The following is a 16,593-nucleotide window of genomic DNA, read 5'->3' as shown; positions in this document are numbered from 1 at the left end:
AAAAAAATATCACAAATGATATCTGGTGTCTGAATAATTTTTGGTTTGACTGTATATCTGTGGCCCGGCACAGCTCTCTTATTGCGCCCGGACTCACACCCTCGCCCTCATCGAGGTCTCCTAGCAGGTCAGCCGGGTATTCCTGTAGAATGGACAAGGTGTGCAGACATGCTGCAGCCTGGCCTGCCACCGAATACACTTTATCTGAGAGATATCTAGCTAGCGTCTCTTCCACCTTAGGCTTCGCCCCATGGCCGTGTTCCTTCAGCTCCAGGATGGAGGAAAAGTTCAAAGTCTGAGAACTAAAGACTCAATATAAAACCGGCTTCTTCCAACGGCTCGACACCTCAGGGTGGAGATCAGGAAAAAACGTCAGGCCCTGACGAAGAGGTTGTGATCTAGAGCAGTGGTTCCCAAAGTAGGGGTCGCGACCGAGACAGGGAGGGGGGGTCGCGAGATGATTTTTATTTAGATATATATATAATATTTATATAAAATAAAAATATATACATTTTTTACATTTTTATAACGATTATAAATAGCATAGTTTATCCTTAAATGTAACAAAATACTAAAATAGTTGTTAAATAATTTTTTTTGTAAAAATCAGCCTTATCAGATTTTCCTTGACCGTTACTCCTGAGGTGATGACGACAGATTAACGACAATTAACGGTCAATTTACAGCACCAAGTTAAACATTCTGACACGTAGGTAATTTTTTAGGCTTTAAGCTTAGGATAATATTTTTATCAAAATGAAACAACGAAATGAAACGTTGGTTAATATCGACCAAAGACAACAAATGAAGGCCAGCGGAGGAGAAGCACCCAAGCGCGAGTCTCGGGTTCCTATGGGAACCGGAGCTTCTAATAGATCGATGCAGTGACGCAAGGACTTTACCAATCAGCGATTGGCTCTTTTACTTAGAAGGCGGGACAGTTTCTCCCGTTCATAAGTAATAGGAGTGAACTGTCTTTCTAGTCTTTGATATCTAGCTCAGGTGGGTCTGGCCGTGGTAACAAGCTGGTATTTTAAGTGAATGTAGGCAGGCCAGTCTAGTACCTGAACTCTTTTACTATGAAGCCACACTGTTGTAACATGTGCAGAATGAATCTTGGCATTGTGTTGCTGAAATAAGCAGGGATGTCTCTTAAAAAGACGTTGCCTTGATGAAAAAAAGGTTTATTAAAAAACCTCACAGTTCGAGCCCCAAATACACACGAGGACAGCGAGGATCAGCTTCAAGAGAGACCGAGACAAAGAAATCTATCATGTAGCTTATCACATCATACGAAGTTTAAAACATTTAAATAGACATATCATGTAGTAATTAATGTATATGAATCTTAGTTGATTATAGGCTATTAGAGCTGGTTTGGTTGCTGAGAGATGGAGACGCGCAGAGACGGCAATTAACACTGTTTGATTTGTGATCGTGCTGTGCTAATTCCATTCATTCAGGTATATATTGTACAAGGCTTAAATCATTTAAATATACATACAATTATGTACGATATCATATCGTAGAACATTTCTATGATGTAGTAGCCTATTTGAGTTGATATTACTCTTGCCAAGCTCTGATTTCTGAAAGATGCGCGCATAGAGGAATTTGCGCTTGTTTTATTTGCATAGAGATTTTAGATAAGGTGTTTGGCTTCGGGAAGACCACTAATCTACGGACGCCCATGACCCATCTCATAAGGTGATGTTAATATTTAAATGACAGTAATGAGTAAATTACTATAAAATAATATAATGGATGTTTTGACTGTTGTGTTCTTTTGTGTTGTAATTATGCTCGTGTTTGGATAGGCCTGGTAGTGCGTGTGCACAGTTTCACACAACGTTTGTATACTTTAATCACCTCCTAGGATAGTAGGAGTTTATTTGGGGGCTCGTGGACTGAAAGGTTTGAGAAGTCCTGATCTAGAGGGCAGGAAACGTTCGTCTTGCTTACTTTAATGATGATCTTACTGTTTCTCGGCCGGCCAGTCGATGTTTAATCTGGCCAAGACACGAGTTATAACCTCCACAAGCTCCTCATAAGCAGAAGTGTGAGGTGGCGAGTCCTCAACATCTCCTGACAGCATCCAAGTCCTCAGAGCTGAAGAGCATCACTCGGGCTGATGAAGCCGCTGAGCATATGCTTCCTAACCCTGAGATAAGGCACTAGATCTGGCAGGTGAGGAGCAGAGAACAGCCAGAGCTCATCTCTAAACCCTCTGTTCTCAATGCACACAATCAGCCGCCTCAAACAAACAACACACAAATCGTGTGTATCCCCACCTGTGATGTCGCGAGGGCAAGGAGGAACACGTGATTTAATCTGCTGTTTGCTCGCCATCTTGCACTTTTATAAATAACTCCGAATGCATTGAAATGTATATGCTTGTGACAGACAAACATCACATAGACAGACGATACAAAGGCTAACGCTGTTTGGTTCAGGTTATGCTTTATAGTTTCCCGGTCATGATGTCACATGAGGTTCCGTCACGCCATTGGACGGATTTCACACATGCTTCACGACCCAATCACAGAGAGGCGTTCCCACAGCGTACAATTCTCAGACGCAGCACGAGTTCCACTGAGAGGAAATGCATGTGGTGTGCTCTTAGAAATGTCAGATTTGCATTTAATTTGGTTTTGAACAACAATTTATACTTCATTTATTTTTTTACTACTAATTTATAAAAAAAATGAACTAATCTTTTGATATAATGACTCAATTTCAGGTACAAGTAGTTTAATATTCTCCCTACACCTCTCAATCATATATATAATATATATATATATGGTTAGGTTTTCAAGTTTTCAAAATAATTAGATTTAATTTGTATGACATTTTTTACCATCAAAAATATGTTTAAAATATATGTATATATATATATATTTATTATTATAATTTTTTATGTTTTTAAAACATATTTTTGATGATACAAAAAAAATGAAATACATTTCTGTGGACAGCTCTAACTCATCTGAATACTCTTGAGATGTACTGACCGTGACGCATAATCATGTCTGTGATGTCATTTCCTGTCTTATGCTTTTCTTGTCACATGACATGTTGGTTACACACACTGACTTTGATTCCTTTGACAGTCTTGTCAATCTTGTGTTGACCTCATGTATATTTGATCAGTGCCTCACCTCACCTCACTGATGCTGTTGCCAGGCAACGGAGCTCCTCATCTATAAGTCATGTCTGACATCATAGAGGGATGTCACACTTCAGACTGATGGAGTGTCAATCAACTGAGAGGATCCATAATGAGATTCATGTCGAAATAAACGTGTTATGGTGGTTTTCCTGTTGTTTAGGTTTTGTCTGATGGTGAAGAAGGGCTATAGAGACCCTCCGTATCACAACTGGATGCACGCGTTCTCCGTCTCACACTTCTGCTACCTGCTTTACAAGAACCTGGAACTAGCCAACTACCTCGAGTAAGAACACACACACACACTCACTCACACACACACACACTGAATTACTGAAGAAGTCGCTGCTGTTTGTGTTGTTGAGTGTATGTGTGTTTCTGGCAGAGATATAGAGATCCTGGCGCTGTTTGTGTCCTGCATGTGTCACGATCTGGACCATCGAGGAACCAACAACTCCTTCCAGGTCGACTCGGTACGTCAGAAACACTGCAGCTGTGGAACTCTGTGCAACAGAGCATGAAGTGTAATAAATTAAAAGTGTTTTCTGCATTTATTGTTTTCTCCAGCAATCCGTCCTGGCGGCTCTGTACAGTTCAGAGGGATCTGTGATGGAGGTACACACACACGCACACACACACACGCACACACACACACACTGACTCACACACACTCACTCACTCACACACTCACTCACTCACACACGCGCGCACACACACACTGACTCACACTCACACACACACACACACACACACACACTGTTAACATGCTTATATTTACTCATAATGACCAGGATTATTTTAGTATGATTGAGATGCTATTAAAGTATTTATTAATATTTTCAATTAGTTCTTTTTTCTTCTGTTTTTCTTTTAATTTTAGTAAGTTTTAGTACTTTTGAGATTTTGTATTTTGTATTAGTTTTGTATGTATCTACTTATGTTTATTTAGTTCTAGTTATTTTAGTACTTCAGTTTTTTTATTTTATATTTCGTTTCATTTATATTTTAACTGGTTCTGTTTCAGTTAATGAGTCTAATAACCCTGTTTGTCTCAGATTAAGCCAGGGGTCTGAGCAGTTGTTTTATAGTGTTAAAGCATTAGTTCACTTCAGAAGTAAAATGTCCTGGTATTTTACTCTCCTCCTCCTCGTCATCCAAGATGTTCATTTCATGACTTTCTCTCTTCAGTGGAAAAGAAATGAAGGTTTTTGAGGAAAACGTTCCAGGATGTTTCTCCATATAGTGACTTTAATGGAGTCCAACGGGTCAAAGGTCCAGATGTGAGTTTCAGTGCAGCTTCAAAGTCTCGACACGATCCCAGAAAATGAGAAAATGAGATGGAGTTTCTGATGACGTAACGTGTGTCGCATCACAGCGAGTCGAAGAGCAGCTTTTGTGGTTAAAAGTATATAAATTTTTATGTTGTTATAAATGTCCGCTGGTTTGTCTAGATGAGACTCTTATTCCTCGGCTGGATCGTGTCGAGACTTTGAAGCTGCACTGAAACTCACATCTGGACCTTCGACCCGTTGGACCCCATTGAAGACACTATATGGAGGAACATCCTGGAACGTTTTCCTCAAAAACCTGATCATGAAATGAACATCTAGGATAATGTGGGGGACAGGAAATTATCAGGACATTTTTATTCGGAAGTGAATTAATCCTTTAAAGCCACACAGAAGCTGTTGGTGTGGTAGATTGACAGATGAGTGGGCGGTTGTGTGTGTGTGTGTGTGTGCGTGTGTGCGTGTGTGTGTGTGTGTGTGTGTGTGTATGTGTGTGTGTGTGTGTGTGTGTGTGTGTGTGTGTGTGTGTGTGTGTGTGTGTGTGTGTGTGTGTGTATGCGTGTGTGTGTGTGTGTGTGTATGCGTGTGTGTGTGTGTCTGACAGATCACAGAACAGTTTGGATCTTTTTCATCACACTTGTGATTATCTGCTGCCCTCTGCTGCTCAACTGACTCAAACACACTCAATGATTCAGTGTGTGTGTGTGTGTTTCAGAGACATCACTTTGCTCAGGCCATCGCGATCCTCAACACACACGGCTGCAACATCTTTGAGAAGTTCTCTAGAAAGGTGAACCTTCTGCATCTTCTTTTGGTTAAGAAATGAAAAATAAATCATTTTGTGGTCCGTTCCCTGACCATGATGCTTTGCTGGCCCATGATGCTTTGCGGACCCATGATGCTTTGCGGACCCATGATGCTTTGCTGCCCCATGATGCTTTGCTGCCCCATGATGCTTTGCTCTCGGTGTTCCAGGATTATCAGCGGATGCTGGATCTGATCAGAGATATAATCCTGGCCACAGATCTGGCTCATCACCTGAGGATCTTCAAGGACCTGCAGAAGATGGCCGACGGTGAGATGCCAGTGTGTGTGTGTGTGTGTGTGTGTGTGTGTGTGTGTGTGTGTGTGTGTGTGTGTGTGTGCTTTGAAATGTTGATCATTTTTTAAATGATGTGTGTTGTGAAAAGCTCTTATGGAAGTAAAATAATGCGCTATACAAATAAATGTGAAGTGAATTGAACATTCATTTTTTAATAATAAAAAAATATTTTACAAGTCATTAAATACATTATAAAAAAATAAAAGTTGAAAAAAGTTAAAATAATTAAATTAAATAAAAGTTAAAGTTCATGTTGTAAAATAAAACAATAATGCAAATAAACAATATTAACTAATGAAATATAATATCAGTACTTCAGAATAAGCTAAAGAAGTACGAGACTAAATCCCCATCTCTTCATCATTTGTGTGTGTGTGTGTGTGTGTGTGTGTGTGTGTGTGTGTGTGTGTGTGTGTAGTTGGTTATAACCAGAAGAATCACACGCATCGCAGTCTGTTGCTGTGTCTCCTGATGACCTCCTGTGACCTCTCAGACCAGACCAAGGGCTGGAAAACCACCAGGAAGATTGCGGTAACACACACACACACACACACACACTCTCACTCACACACACACACTCACTCACTCTCACACACACACACACACACACACACACACACACACACACACACACACACACACACACAGCACTCAGTGTTTCTCACGCTTCTGTTGTTGTGTTGCAGGAGTTGATCTATAAGGAGTTTTTCTCTCAGGGTGATTTGGTGAGTTAAACTTTAGCTTATGTTTTCTTGAACTTGACCAAATCACATGTCATTTATTTACAATCACAGCGGTCATGTGACCAACCTTCAGCATTGAGATATGGTTTAAAATAATGTTCTTGCTTCAAAAGAAACATTTAAACAACATGTAATGTTAAAAAGGTCAACAAAATACTGATAAATCACTGTTGACATTTCAATAAGATGTTGAAAAGATGTTATACAGTGTTGCAATATCAACTTGATTCACTGAATAAATGTTAAAATGCTGTCCGGGTTTCATTAATCACAAATGTATTATGCATTTTACATCATAGCATTTTTTTAAATTACTTTATTGACTTAATTTCCAGGTTTAACCCTGTAAAGCCTGACATATGACATTTTATTTAAACAAAACAGTTAATGGAATATTTAAATAAAATATAAAAAGTTAGTGTATGTGTTTTTATGTTTAAATATTATCCATCAGGCTTTTATGGCTGAGAATATGGAGGAAAATGTAATTCAGAGACTCAAACTGAGCAAAAATATGAAATTTGTTGCAGATGCTGATATTAATATGAACTTATGATGCTTAGACTTAAGATCTTTATATCATTACAGCAGATACTGACATAATAAACCTTCCTCAAAAACCTGATGGACATATTTAAGATTTTTCTAATAAATGATAATGGTAAATCAAGTAGATCTCAGTTGCTTCAGTCCAGTTCAAATATTACTAACAATATCAGTTACTTAATAAAATCAGTGCAGATTTGACAGAATAAAGACATGTGAAGCTCGAGATGGAGGACGTTTGTAGAGTTATATAAAAACTTTTACTTGATAAAAGCACAGAAGGACTGGAGGAGATCGTGTGGACAGGTTTATCAGATCATGTTGATCATTTAGAGGCATATCAAATATGGATTTATAGGGTAAATGATGCAAGAGCACACAGAATGAAAGCAGTTGTGTGTTTTCTAGGGTTAAATGATTGTGTGTTTGTAGGAGAAGGCGATGGGAAACAGACCCAGTGAGATGATGGACCGAGAGAAAGCCTACATCCCTGAACTCCAGATCAGCTTCATGGAGCACATCGCCATGCCCATATACAAGTCAGTGTCGATGCTTATTCACTTTAACCCGTTACCTGACACTGTTTACATCCTTCTATAACTAATTCCATTTTGTCTTATAATAATACCAAGCATATATATTGAAAATAGCAGAGGGCCTAATACAGAGCCTTGCTGCACTCCATCATTTACTGACATTATCTTAGATTTTTCCCCGTTTAAAAAGACCAAATGGAAACGGTCTGATAGGCACGATCTAAACCGCCTTAATGCCTGTCCCTGAACACCAGTGTAATGTCAATCTCACACAGGTCAATCTAAGAGTATTTTATGATCTATAGTGTCGAACGCAGCACTAAGATCAAGTAAAACTAGTATTGAGAAACAGCCTTGGTAAGTCACTTGTAATTTTAACTAGCCCAGTTTCTGTGCTATGATGGGGCCTGAATCCAGACTGAGATCCTTCTCCTTAAGAACCCAGATAGAAGATTTTTGATCAATATGGACTGATTATATAAAACCAATTCGCCCAGACTTTTCTTAAAACATAAATAATATAAGGTAATGTTTTTAAGAACTACAAGTAGCTCCCCTCGTTCTTGTACATAGTTGCTGTCAAAATGAGGAAAATACAGTACATCTTGAGTACTTGATTTCCATGATGGTTTGTAATGCTGTCTTTGTATTGACATGTATGTTTTTTTTATTGTAAAGAAGCAAGTAAATCCCGTTAAATTTACGGTAAAAAACTGACAGCTGTTGCCAGAAATCTACCGTAAAAAATACAGTTGCAACATAGGTTTTACAGACTTAACTTAAATTTACAGTAAAAAAACATATTTCATTATCTGATATAATGTTAATTTATCGACCTTTTTAAGTCACATGATCAATCAAAGCTCATCACAAGCAGCTTTTTCACAAGCTTAATAGTAATATATAGAAGCTGCACAGTGTCATTCACACAAACACTAAACACCATCATGGTAACACGCATGAAATTTAAAAATGCAGTAAACATTAATTTAACAACATTAAATGTAACATAAAACCCTAATATACATAACAACTGATTAGAAAAAACTAAGAAAAACTATGAAGAAACAAAGTTATTTCAACAAAAAATACATCAAATGTGAAGTGTCACGCAGGGAATTGTGGGAATGTCAATTTACGTTTTTTCACAATGACTTGTTCTTGTTCTGGTATTTAAATTTAAACGGTATTTTACTGTAAAATTACATTAAATGTACGGATAGATCTGTCACAATTATTCACCGAATATAGTACGGAAACTCTGTTAACCAATTAACAGTTTTTCACTGTAGCTTTTTTACTGTTAAAATCACGATAATTTTTTACAGTGTATGTATTTTTCCTCTGAAATGATAAAAAAGAAGTACATGAGAAGTTAACATCTCGGATGATTTGTCTCAGGCTCCTGCAGGAACTGTTCCCGCGCTCAGCTGAGCTTTACGAGCGTGTGGCCGCCAACCGCGAGCAATGGGCCAAAGTCTCCAACAAGTTCACCATCCGCGGGCTCCCGAGCAACAACTCGCTGGACTTTCTGGACGAGGAGTTCGAGCTTCTGCAGTCGCAGGGCGCCTTCGGGGACGAATCGCATCGCATGAACGGATGCCTGGACGACGACTGCGACAAACTCCACCAGTGACATCACAGGTCAAAGGTCATCCACGGAGTTACGTCTTGCTGACAGTTACGAGGAAAGGTTCGTCGCCATGCGACAGATGGCGTTGCACGGTCAGCGGAGCGTCGAACGTTTGGACAGAAAAATAGTGCGAATATGCCTAAAAAAAGTTACATTCTCAGTGGCCCCGAACTTATTTTGATTGATTGAATACTTAGATGCTCAAAAACGTGTCCAAACCGAAGTGAAACATTGTGTCAGCTGAGAGTTCTAAAGTGTCAGCTGAGAGTTCTAAAGAGAACAGTTACAGTGTTACAATGTTACATTTTTTAGAACTTATTGTTTCAAAGCAGCTTCACAGTAACAAACAGGAAATAACAGAATCACTAATGCAAACTTCATCAAATATGAGACAAATTAGCTCTAACAAGACTGAAAAGTCAACAAGTTTTCCCACTGTTTACACGTACCAGGAGAAGCTGAAGGAAAACTAAGCCACACGGAAATTGATTTTTTGCTTTAAACTGATTTCGTCTCTCAGGCGTCAGATTTCTCCATTCTTGAAATCCCAAATCCTCTGAAATGTGAGGCGAACGGAGAGCGACGGGACTGAAACACACGGATCTGCTGGGATCGGCCTTCTGAAACTCTGTACATACACTCGTGTGTTTTAACCTGTTAACCGTTGCCAGAGCGCGGACGCACTGAAGCGGTTTTATTTATATATAGTTCAAAGTTACTATCAGATTTAATGTTATACCTTGACAAACTATACATCATTAAAAAGATATAAGACTCAAGTTTCAGAATTTGACCACTATTGTATTCTGAGAAACTTATAGCGACAGTTATTTCTTAATTTGTTTCAGGAGTTATGAAATGAAAAAATTAGTCGATACCTTTGATATGAATTATGCGCGTCAGCCGCTTTCATTCATAAAAAAACTCCCGTGCCGTCGTCATGACAGCGATACACAAAACAACGTGCCTCAGGGCTTTAGCTCAAAAATGTGCAGATTTGGAGAAATATTGATATATTCTCATAGGTTTACATCAGATTTCTATAGACAGGAATAATATTTATTGAATTTATACCCAAATGCGTCGATGTAATCATTATGAGCGTTTGCATAACTCTGATACTGTGTTTTGAATTCATACCAATAGCCTGAGGGCGCCCTCGCCGCCCTGTGCACAGTATTAGAACATGAAGAAGTGCCATAATCATGTGACAATCCAGGAAGCCTCGAACACACACAAAGCTAACGAGATCGCGCTGTAACTATGGCTGTAACATGCAGTTTTGAAGACAATAAACATGTTTGCTATGATATTTGAGTTACCTGTGTTTTTCAATCCATGCCAGGTATTTCCATAATAATAGATTATATTTATAATGTAATGCTAATCTATATAGAATCGTTGTGCAGAACACTATTCAATAGTATATTTTCTGTCTGATTTTTTATCTGAAGCCAAATTAGATCACAAAAAATTATTTAAAATACTCGATTTGCTTTATAAAGTAAGTTTATAAGCACAAACATGGTTTTAATCTCATAAATTGTCGTGTATTGATGGTGTGCTAAGCTAACATGCTAGCTAGCCCTAGGTGCACCTGCCACCTAGAAGTTATATTTTTATTATTTTTTGAATGCTTACTGAAATGTTTCTTTATTCAAGAAATGCATTTGATACAGTTTAAAATGTAAGGGTGAACTTTAAGAAAAGAAATTAGTGACTGAAACCCTATGAATAGCCTGTGAATAGCCAGTCGTTAGTAACTATAATGCAGACAAAAGAAATGCATATTTAGAGCCATAACTAGGCTGGAGAGGTGTGAATGTGTGCAGGGGGAGACTGAGACTGAATGGGGCTCGTTTGCACCACAAAACAATAAAGACAATATACTGGATAGATGGTTAGAAGATGACAATAAACATCAGTAGCATTTTAGCGTCAAATCAAAATAAAGTCACATGACATGGTCTTGAAAAACATTTCACTAAATACAGAGTTTTGGACTTATTATCTTAAGATTTTAAACATAAAATGTTTAGACATGTGGCATTAGCTGTAGTGCATTTCTAGATTGCTCCAGTGCCAACTTCAATTTTTTTTTCATGAGGATGTTTCATAAAAAATAATTTCTAATAACTTTACAAAACTTTGAAGCTATTTATAACAATTTTTGTCATTATGACAATAATTAATTCTACATTTACAATAAACTGCCAGGTGTCAGCTTTCAAATGAGATCATACTTGTGCTTTTAGTACAAAGGGTTCATGAACTGTATCTGTTTCAGTTTGGGTATGTCATTTCTTGGGATTTTTCAAAAGTGGGGTTACAGCTTAACAGGTTAAAGGGCTACACGGCCCTCACACTTTTCTTTCTCAGGATGGCAGAATGTGTGCGTCAAATGGATCTTGCCTTACAAATGTTTGCGTTGCCTTCCTGAGGGACTGTAAACCAGATGTATAAAAACATTCAGCCTGTCTGTGTACAGTTCTGAAGCTACATGGATATATGGGAATATCTGTTCGCAGTGTGTAAATGTGTGTTTGCACAGGTGTGACTGTATGTGCATTTGCCAAAACCTGCAAAGGAACGGAAAATGAAGAGGGTGATGATGTCTGTTTTATGAAAAATGTGACTTTGCTTGAACTACTTTCTCTCTCGTGGGTCGCCGATTTTAACCTGCAATGGAGTGTGAATTTCACAAAAACTCCACCATATGTCACCCTAAAATCAGAATAAAATACATGATATTTTGCATTAGAGAAATCCCAGACAGCAACATAGTGTCGGCCCAGATCCGGGCCTCATGTGGATTCCACGCGTACCCGATGTGAGCCGGATCTGGGCTGACACTATGTTGCTGTCTGGGATGAAGCCTGTTATTAGGACCAATCATCCTGTCCTGACATCATTTTTGTCTATTTTTTTATTTTTATTTTTTATGATTATAGTTTTAGTAACAATAATAACCCTTGTGTATGTATGTATGTTTATATATATGGGTATGGAATCTTGTTTTCGCCACAGAATAAAACATTTTAAAAGATAATTGCGACTTTCAATCTCAGAATTGCGTGATATAAAGTCAGAAGGTTAGAATTGCGTTATAAAGTCAGAATTGCGTGATTTAAAGTCGCAATTGCGTGTTATAATGTCAGAATTGCGAGATATAAAGTCAGAATTGCGTGATATAAAGTCAGAATTGCGAGATATAAAGTCAGAATTGCGTGATATAAAGTCAGAATTGTGTGTTATAAAGTCAGAATTGCGAGATATAAAGTCAGAATTGCGTGATATAAAGTCAGAATTGCGAGATATAAAGTCAGAATTGCGTGATATAAAGTCAGAATTGTGTGTTATAAAGTCAGAATTGCGTGATATAAAGTCAGAATTGCGTGATATAAAGTCAGAATTGCGTGATATAAAGTCAGAATTGTGTGTTATAAAGTCAGAATTGCGAGATATAAAGTCAGAATTGCGTGATATAAAGTCAGAATTGCGAGATATAAAGTCAGAATTGCGAGATATAAAGTCAGAATTGCGTGATATAAAGTCAGAATTGTGTGTTATAAAGTCAGAATTGTGTGTTATAAAGTCAGAATTGCGTGATATAAAGTCAGAATTTTGTGTTATAAAGTCAGAATTGCGAGATATAAAGTCAGAATTGCGTGATATAAAGTCAGAATTGTGTGTTATAAAGTCAGAATTGCGTGATATAAAGTCAGAATTGCGTGATATAAAGTCAGAATTGCGTGATATAAAGTCAGAATTGTGTGTTATAAAGTCAGAATTGCGAGATATAAAGTCAGAATTGCGTGATATAAAGTCAGAATTGCGTGATATAAAGTCAGAATTGTGTGTTATAAAGTCAGAATTGCGTGATATAAAGTCAGAATTTTGTGTTATAAAGTCAGAATTGCGAGATATAAAGTCAGAATTGTGTGTTATAAAGTCAGAATTGCGTGATATAAAGTCAGAATTTTGTGTTATAAAGTCAGAATTGCGTGATATAAAGTCAGAATTGTGTGTTATAAAGTCAGAATTGCGTGATATAAAGTCAGAATTTTGTGTTATAAAGTCAGAATTGCGTGATATAAAGTCAGAATTGCGTGATATAAAGTCAGAATTGCGTGATATAAAGTCAGAATTGTGTGATATAAAGTCAGAATTGTGTGTTATAAAGTCAGAATTGCGTGATATAAAGTCAGAAAGTTAGAATTGCGTTATGAAGTCAGATTTGCGTGATATAAACTTTTCTCGCAATTGTGACTTCATATCACACAATTCTGACTTTATAACACTCGCAATTGCGACTTTATATCTCGTTTCGACATTTTTTTCTCAGAATTATAAGATATAAACTCGCAATTACGTGATATAAATCCTAAGGGAAAAAGACTGACTTTTTTTCTCAGAATTGCGAGTTTATATCTCACAGTTCTGACTGTATAACACGCAATTGCGACTTTATCATGCAATTCTGACTTTATAACCCCCAATTGTGTGTTATAAATTCAGAATTGCGTAATATGAAGAAGCAATTGTGAGAAAAAAATCGGAATTTCAAGTTCTGATAAAATTACTTTATAATAACACGCAATTGCGACTTTATATCAAGCAATTCAGACTTCTGCGTGTTATAATGCTATAATACCTTTTTTGTTTTTCATTCTGTGGTGGAAACAAGCCTCCATAATATGGGTCTTAAAAGTTTAATTGTCATAAAATTAATGTCATAGTGCAAAAATATGAATGGTCTTGAAAACATCTTCATGCAAAACTTCAGTTTTTGTCTTGATTTTAGATATAATATGTCCGTTCTGGGGAAATTGTACTGATGTTTGACAGTAAAATGACTGCGAGTCTGACTCTTTAACCCAAAACACGAGAGTAAAACTACTGTTTCAGAGAGCCAGAGATCCTTCACACACCTTCTGCTTCAACATTACACTAGTCTGAGAGGAAAAAACTGGACATCTGTGTTTTAGATATTTATGATAAACCGTCAGTCTGCTATTAAAGTTAAAGGTGAACGTTCAATGTAAGGAAATGTTATGGATTTCTGGCTTTTGAACATTTAATTTTTCTAATGATTTCTGCTGTATTTCAAAGGAAAAAAAATACATATGTTTTAAAAAAAAAACATGCTGGCAGTCAACTTTAAATAATTTAAACGTTTTCTTATAGAGTTTCTTATTTCTCCATTGTATTTTAAGTTGATCATTATTATTACAGATATGATGCTATTGTTTTCTTGTGCAATAAGTGGTTTTTGCGTCGCCTCGTGTACATAACATCCGTTTCTACAGGATTACTTTTTACACACACTTTGATTCTATTTTCTGGTATTTGTACACGTTTGTACTGTAGGTGACGGTAAATAACATTGTTTTTCTTTTGTTTGGAATAAAAACCTCTCGTGTCATTCATACTCGGCTCTTCTGATGGTTTTTATTAATGAACTCGGGTTCCCTTCATCAGATTAATATTTGAAAAATAGAATTAGTTCTTATTTTCTGATGAAAGGCATATTTCTTATGCTTTACAATAAAGTTAAGTTTGTTAGTTAACATGAACTACAAATGATCAATACGTCTACAGCATTTATTCATTTGAACATTTTCTAATTCAACTTTACGGAAATGAATGTTATTTAAATGGCAGTGAGCCGCCATGAACGAACACTGAACAGTTGTATTTGTATTAACTAAAGATTAATAAACACGGTCAGAAATTAATTGCTCATTAATTTTATCCCTTAAAACTCATCTTCGATCACCAAAATTACATTTAAATGTTTTTTTTCCTTGAAAAAAATGTCTTCATGCCTTAAAATATCTTGAATGTAACCCGACACCCTTGCCTCATTTAGTATGCGTGGTTCTATGAATATGTAAATTAGCCCCGCCTCCACTCACTCACTCAGCTCAGAGATCCACTGGTTGATGATCACACGTTGATCTGATTGGTTACAAGGTAGTTTGTGACATCAGAAACACCAGCGATTTCAAAGCGTGTTTTTGAGACTGTCTTTGGTTCACTGCAGTTTTAAGGAGGAAATATTCAGCAATGGTGTAGACTTATGAATTTACACATGGTTTGTCTTAAAGTCAAGTCAAGTCACCTTCATTCATATAGCGCTTTTAACAATATAGATGGTTTCAAAGCAGTTTTACAGTGATAATAGGAAATTAACGTAGGGAATTGTTTTGGCTTTACAGCAGCTCTAGAATAAAGTTATTGTCCAGCTAAAGTTAGTTTTGATTGATTCACTTCCGTCGCAAAGATCATTAGTTATAAACTTAGTGGCCACTTACACGACACCATTCTAACAGAAAACCCTTAATGCGCTTCGGCCGTTCATTTGCACAAAACAGTGTTTGGCGGCTCGAGAACGCAAACCTTGAAATAGGTTCCAAGGTACAAGCCTTGAAATAAAAATAAAAATTGTTTTTATCTCTGTGCAAATTTCAAAAACACTAACCTGTTAGAATGCTGATGGCGTGCACATGCGTATTATGTGTTTAGTCTATAGGTATGCGTGTTTGAATATATGCGCAGGCGAGTAGTCCCTTTTTACAAATCAACCCTCAACAAACTACTTGTCTGGCCTTAAAAAATTATAATACAGAATTTTTTATCGCTTCCATGTAGCCATGCGAACTGGAATTATCCTGACAATGCTTTATCTGTACAGAGGTAAAGGGAGGGGAAGGAGGGAAGAGCCTAATTGACGCTTCAGGACTGCGCTGTCATCGTGTCCAGGTGAAGGTCCTTCATCAGATCTGGATACAGCCTGGATCCGGCAGACTGCAGTAAACCTCGGGATAAACAGAGAGACTAATAATAGCGTAGACGCCATCCTTCTTATGATGTAACGAGTACATCAGGATTTATGGGAAGTGTTCCCGATTTCTAATCTATGCAGCCTAACATTGAATTATAGAAGTCTATAATGTGTTATGTGAATGCTAGGTCAAAGAGATGTGTTTTTAGTCTAGCTTTAAACTGACAGAGTGTGTCTGCTTCCCGGACAATGTTTTTTTAACGGTTTTTAGCGGTTTAATCATAGCCAGCTTGAAGTTTTTGGTACGTATCCTAGAGACAAAGATGAATTAATGATATTAAGAAGAGGATCTATGACCTCTGGAAGTATTTCTTTCAGCAGCTTAGTCGGTATAGGGTCTGACATACATGTTGTAGATTTAGATGATTTAACGAGTTCAGTAAATTCTTCCTCTCCTATAGTAATGAATGAATCGAATTTTTCCTCAGGGAGACTACAATGCACTGCCTGATGCGATACTGTAGTAGACGGTTGCATAGTTATAATTTTCTCTCTAATATAATCAATCTTATAAGTGAAGAAGTTCATAAAGTCATTACTGCTGTGCTGCTTGGAAACTTCGGTGCTTGAAGCTTTCTTTTTCGTTAGTTTAGCCACTGTTTCAAATAAATACCTAGGATTATGTTTATTTTCTTCTAATAGGGTTGAAAAATAAGCAGATCTAGCAGCTTTAAAAGCCTCTCTGTAAGCAATCGAGCTCTCTTTCCATGAAATGCGAAATACCTCTAGTT

General features: G+C 37.2%; 1 protein-coding gene across 6 annotated transcripts in view; it reads left to right on the top strand.

Moving 5' to 3' along the window:
• pde2a (phosphodiesterase 2A) overlaps positions 1-14,444 on the top strand; it is a 168,688-nt gene extending 154,244 nt beyond the window's left edge. For all 6 annotated transcript variants that reach the window (XM_084127280.1, XM_084127285.1, XM_084127282.1 and 3 more), the window contains 9 exons: positions 3,330-3,452; positions 3,552-3,639; positions 3,734-3,781; positions 5,171-5,245; positions 5,431-5,530; positions 5,976-6,088; positions 6,244-6,282; positions 7,279-7,385; positions 8,784-14,444. In XM_084127280.1, the coding sequence (XP_083983406.1) occupies positions 3,330-3,452; positions 3,552-3,639; positions 3,734-3,781; positions 5,171-5,245; positions 5,431-5,530; positions 5,976-6,088; positions 6,244-6,282; positions 7,279-7,385; positions 8,784-9,018 (928 nt within the window). In that variant the 3' untranslated portion in view covers positions 9,019-14,444. The remainder of the gene's footprint in view (positions 1-3,329; positions 3,453-3,551; positions 3,640-3,733; positions 3,782-5,170; positions 5,246-5,430; positions 5,531-5,975; positions 6,089-6,243; positions 6,283-7,278; positions 7,386-8,783) is intronic.
• Positions 14,445-16,593: the final 2,149 nt, after the last annotated feature.

Source organism: Abramis brama (genome assembly GCF_963993115.1).
Source record: "Abramis brama genome assembly, chromosome: 10".
Taxonomy (NCBI): domain Eukaryota; kingdom Metazoa; phylum Chordata; class Actinopteri; order Cypriniformes; family Leuciscidae; genus Abramis; species Abramis brama.
Note: the sequence above shows the minus strand (reverse complement) of the source record. Positions and strands in the feature narration are given on the sequence as shown.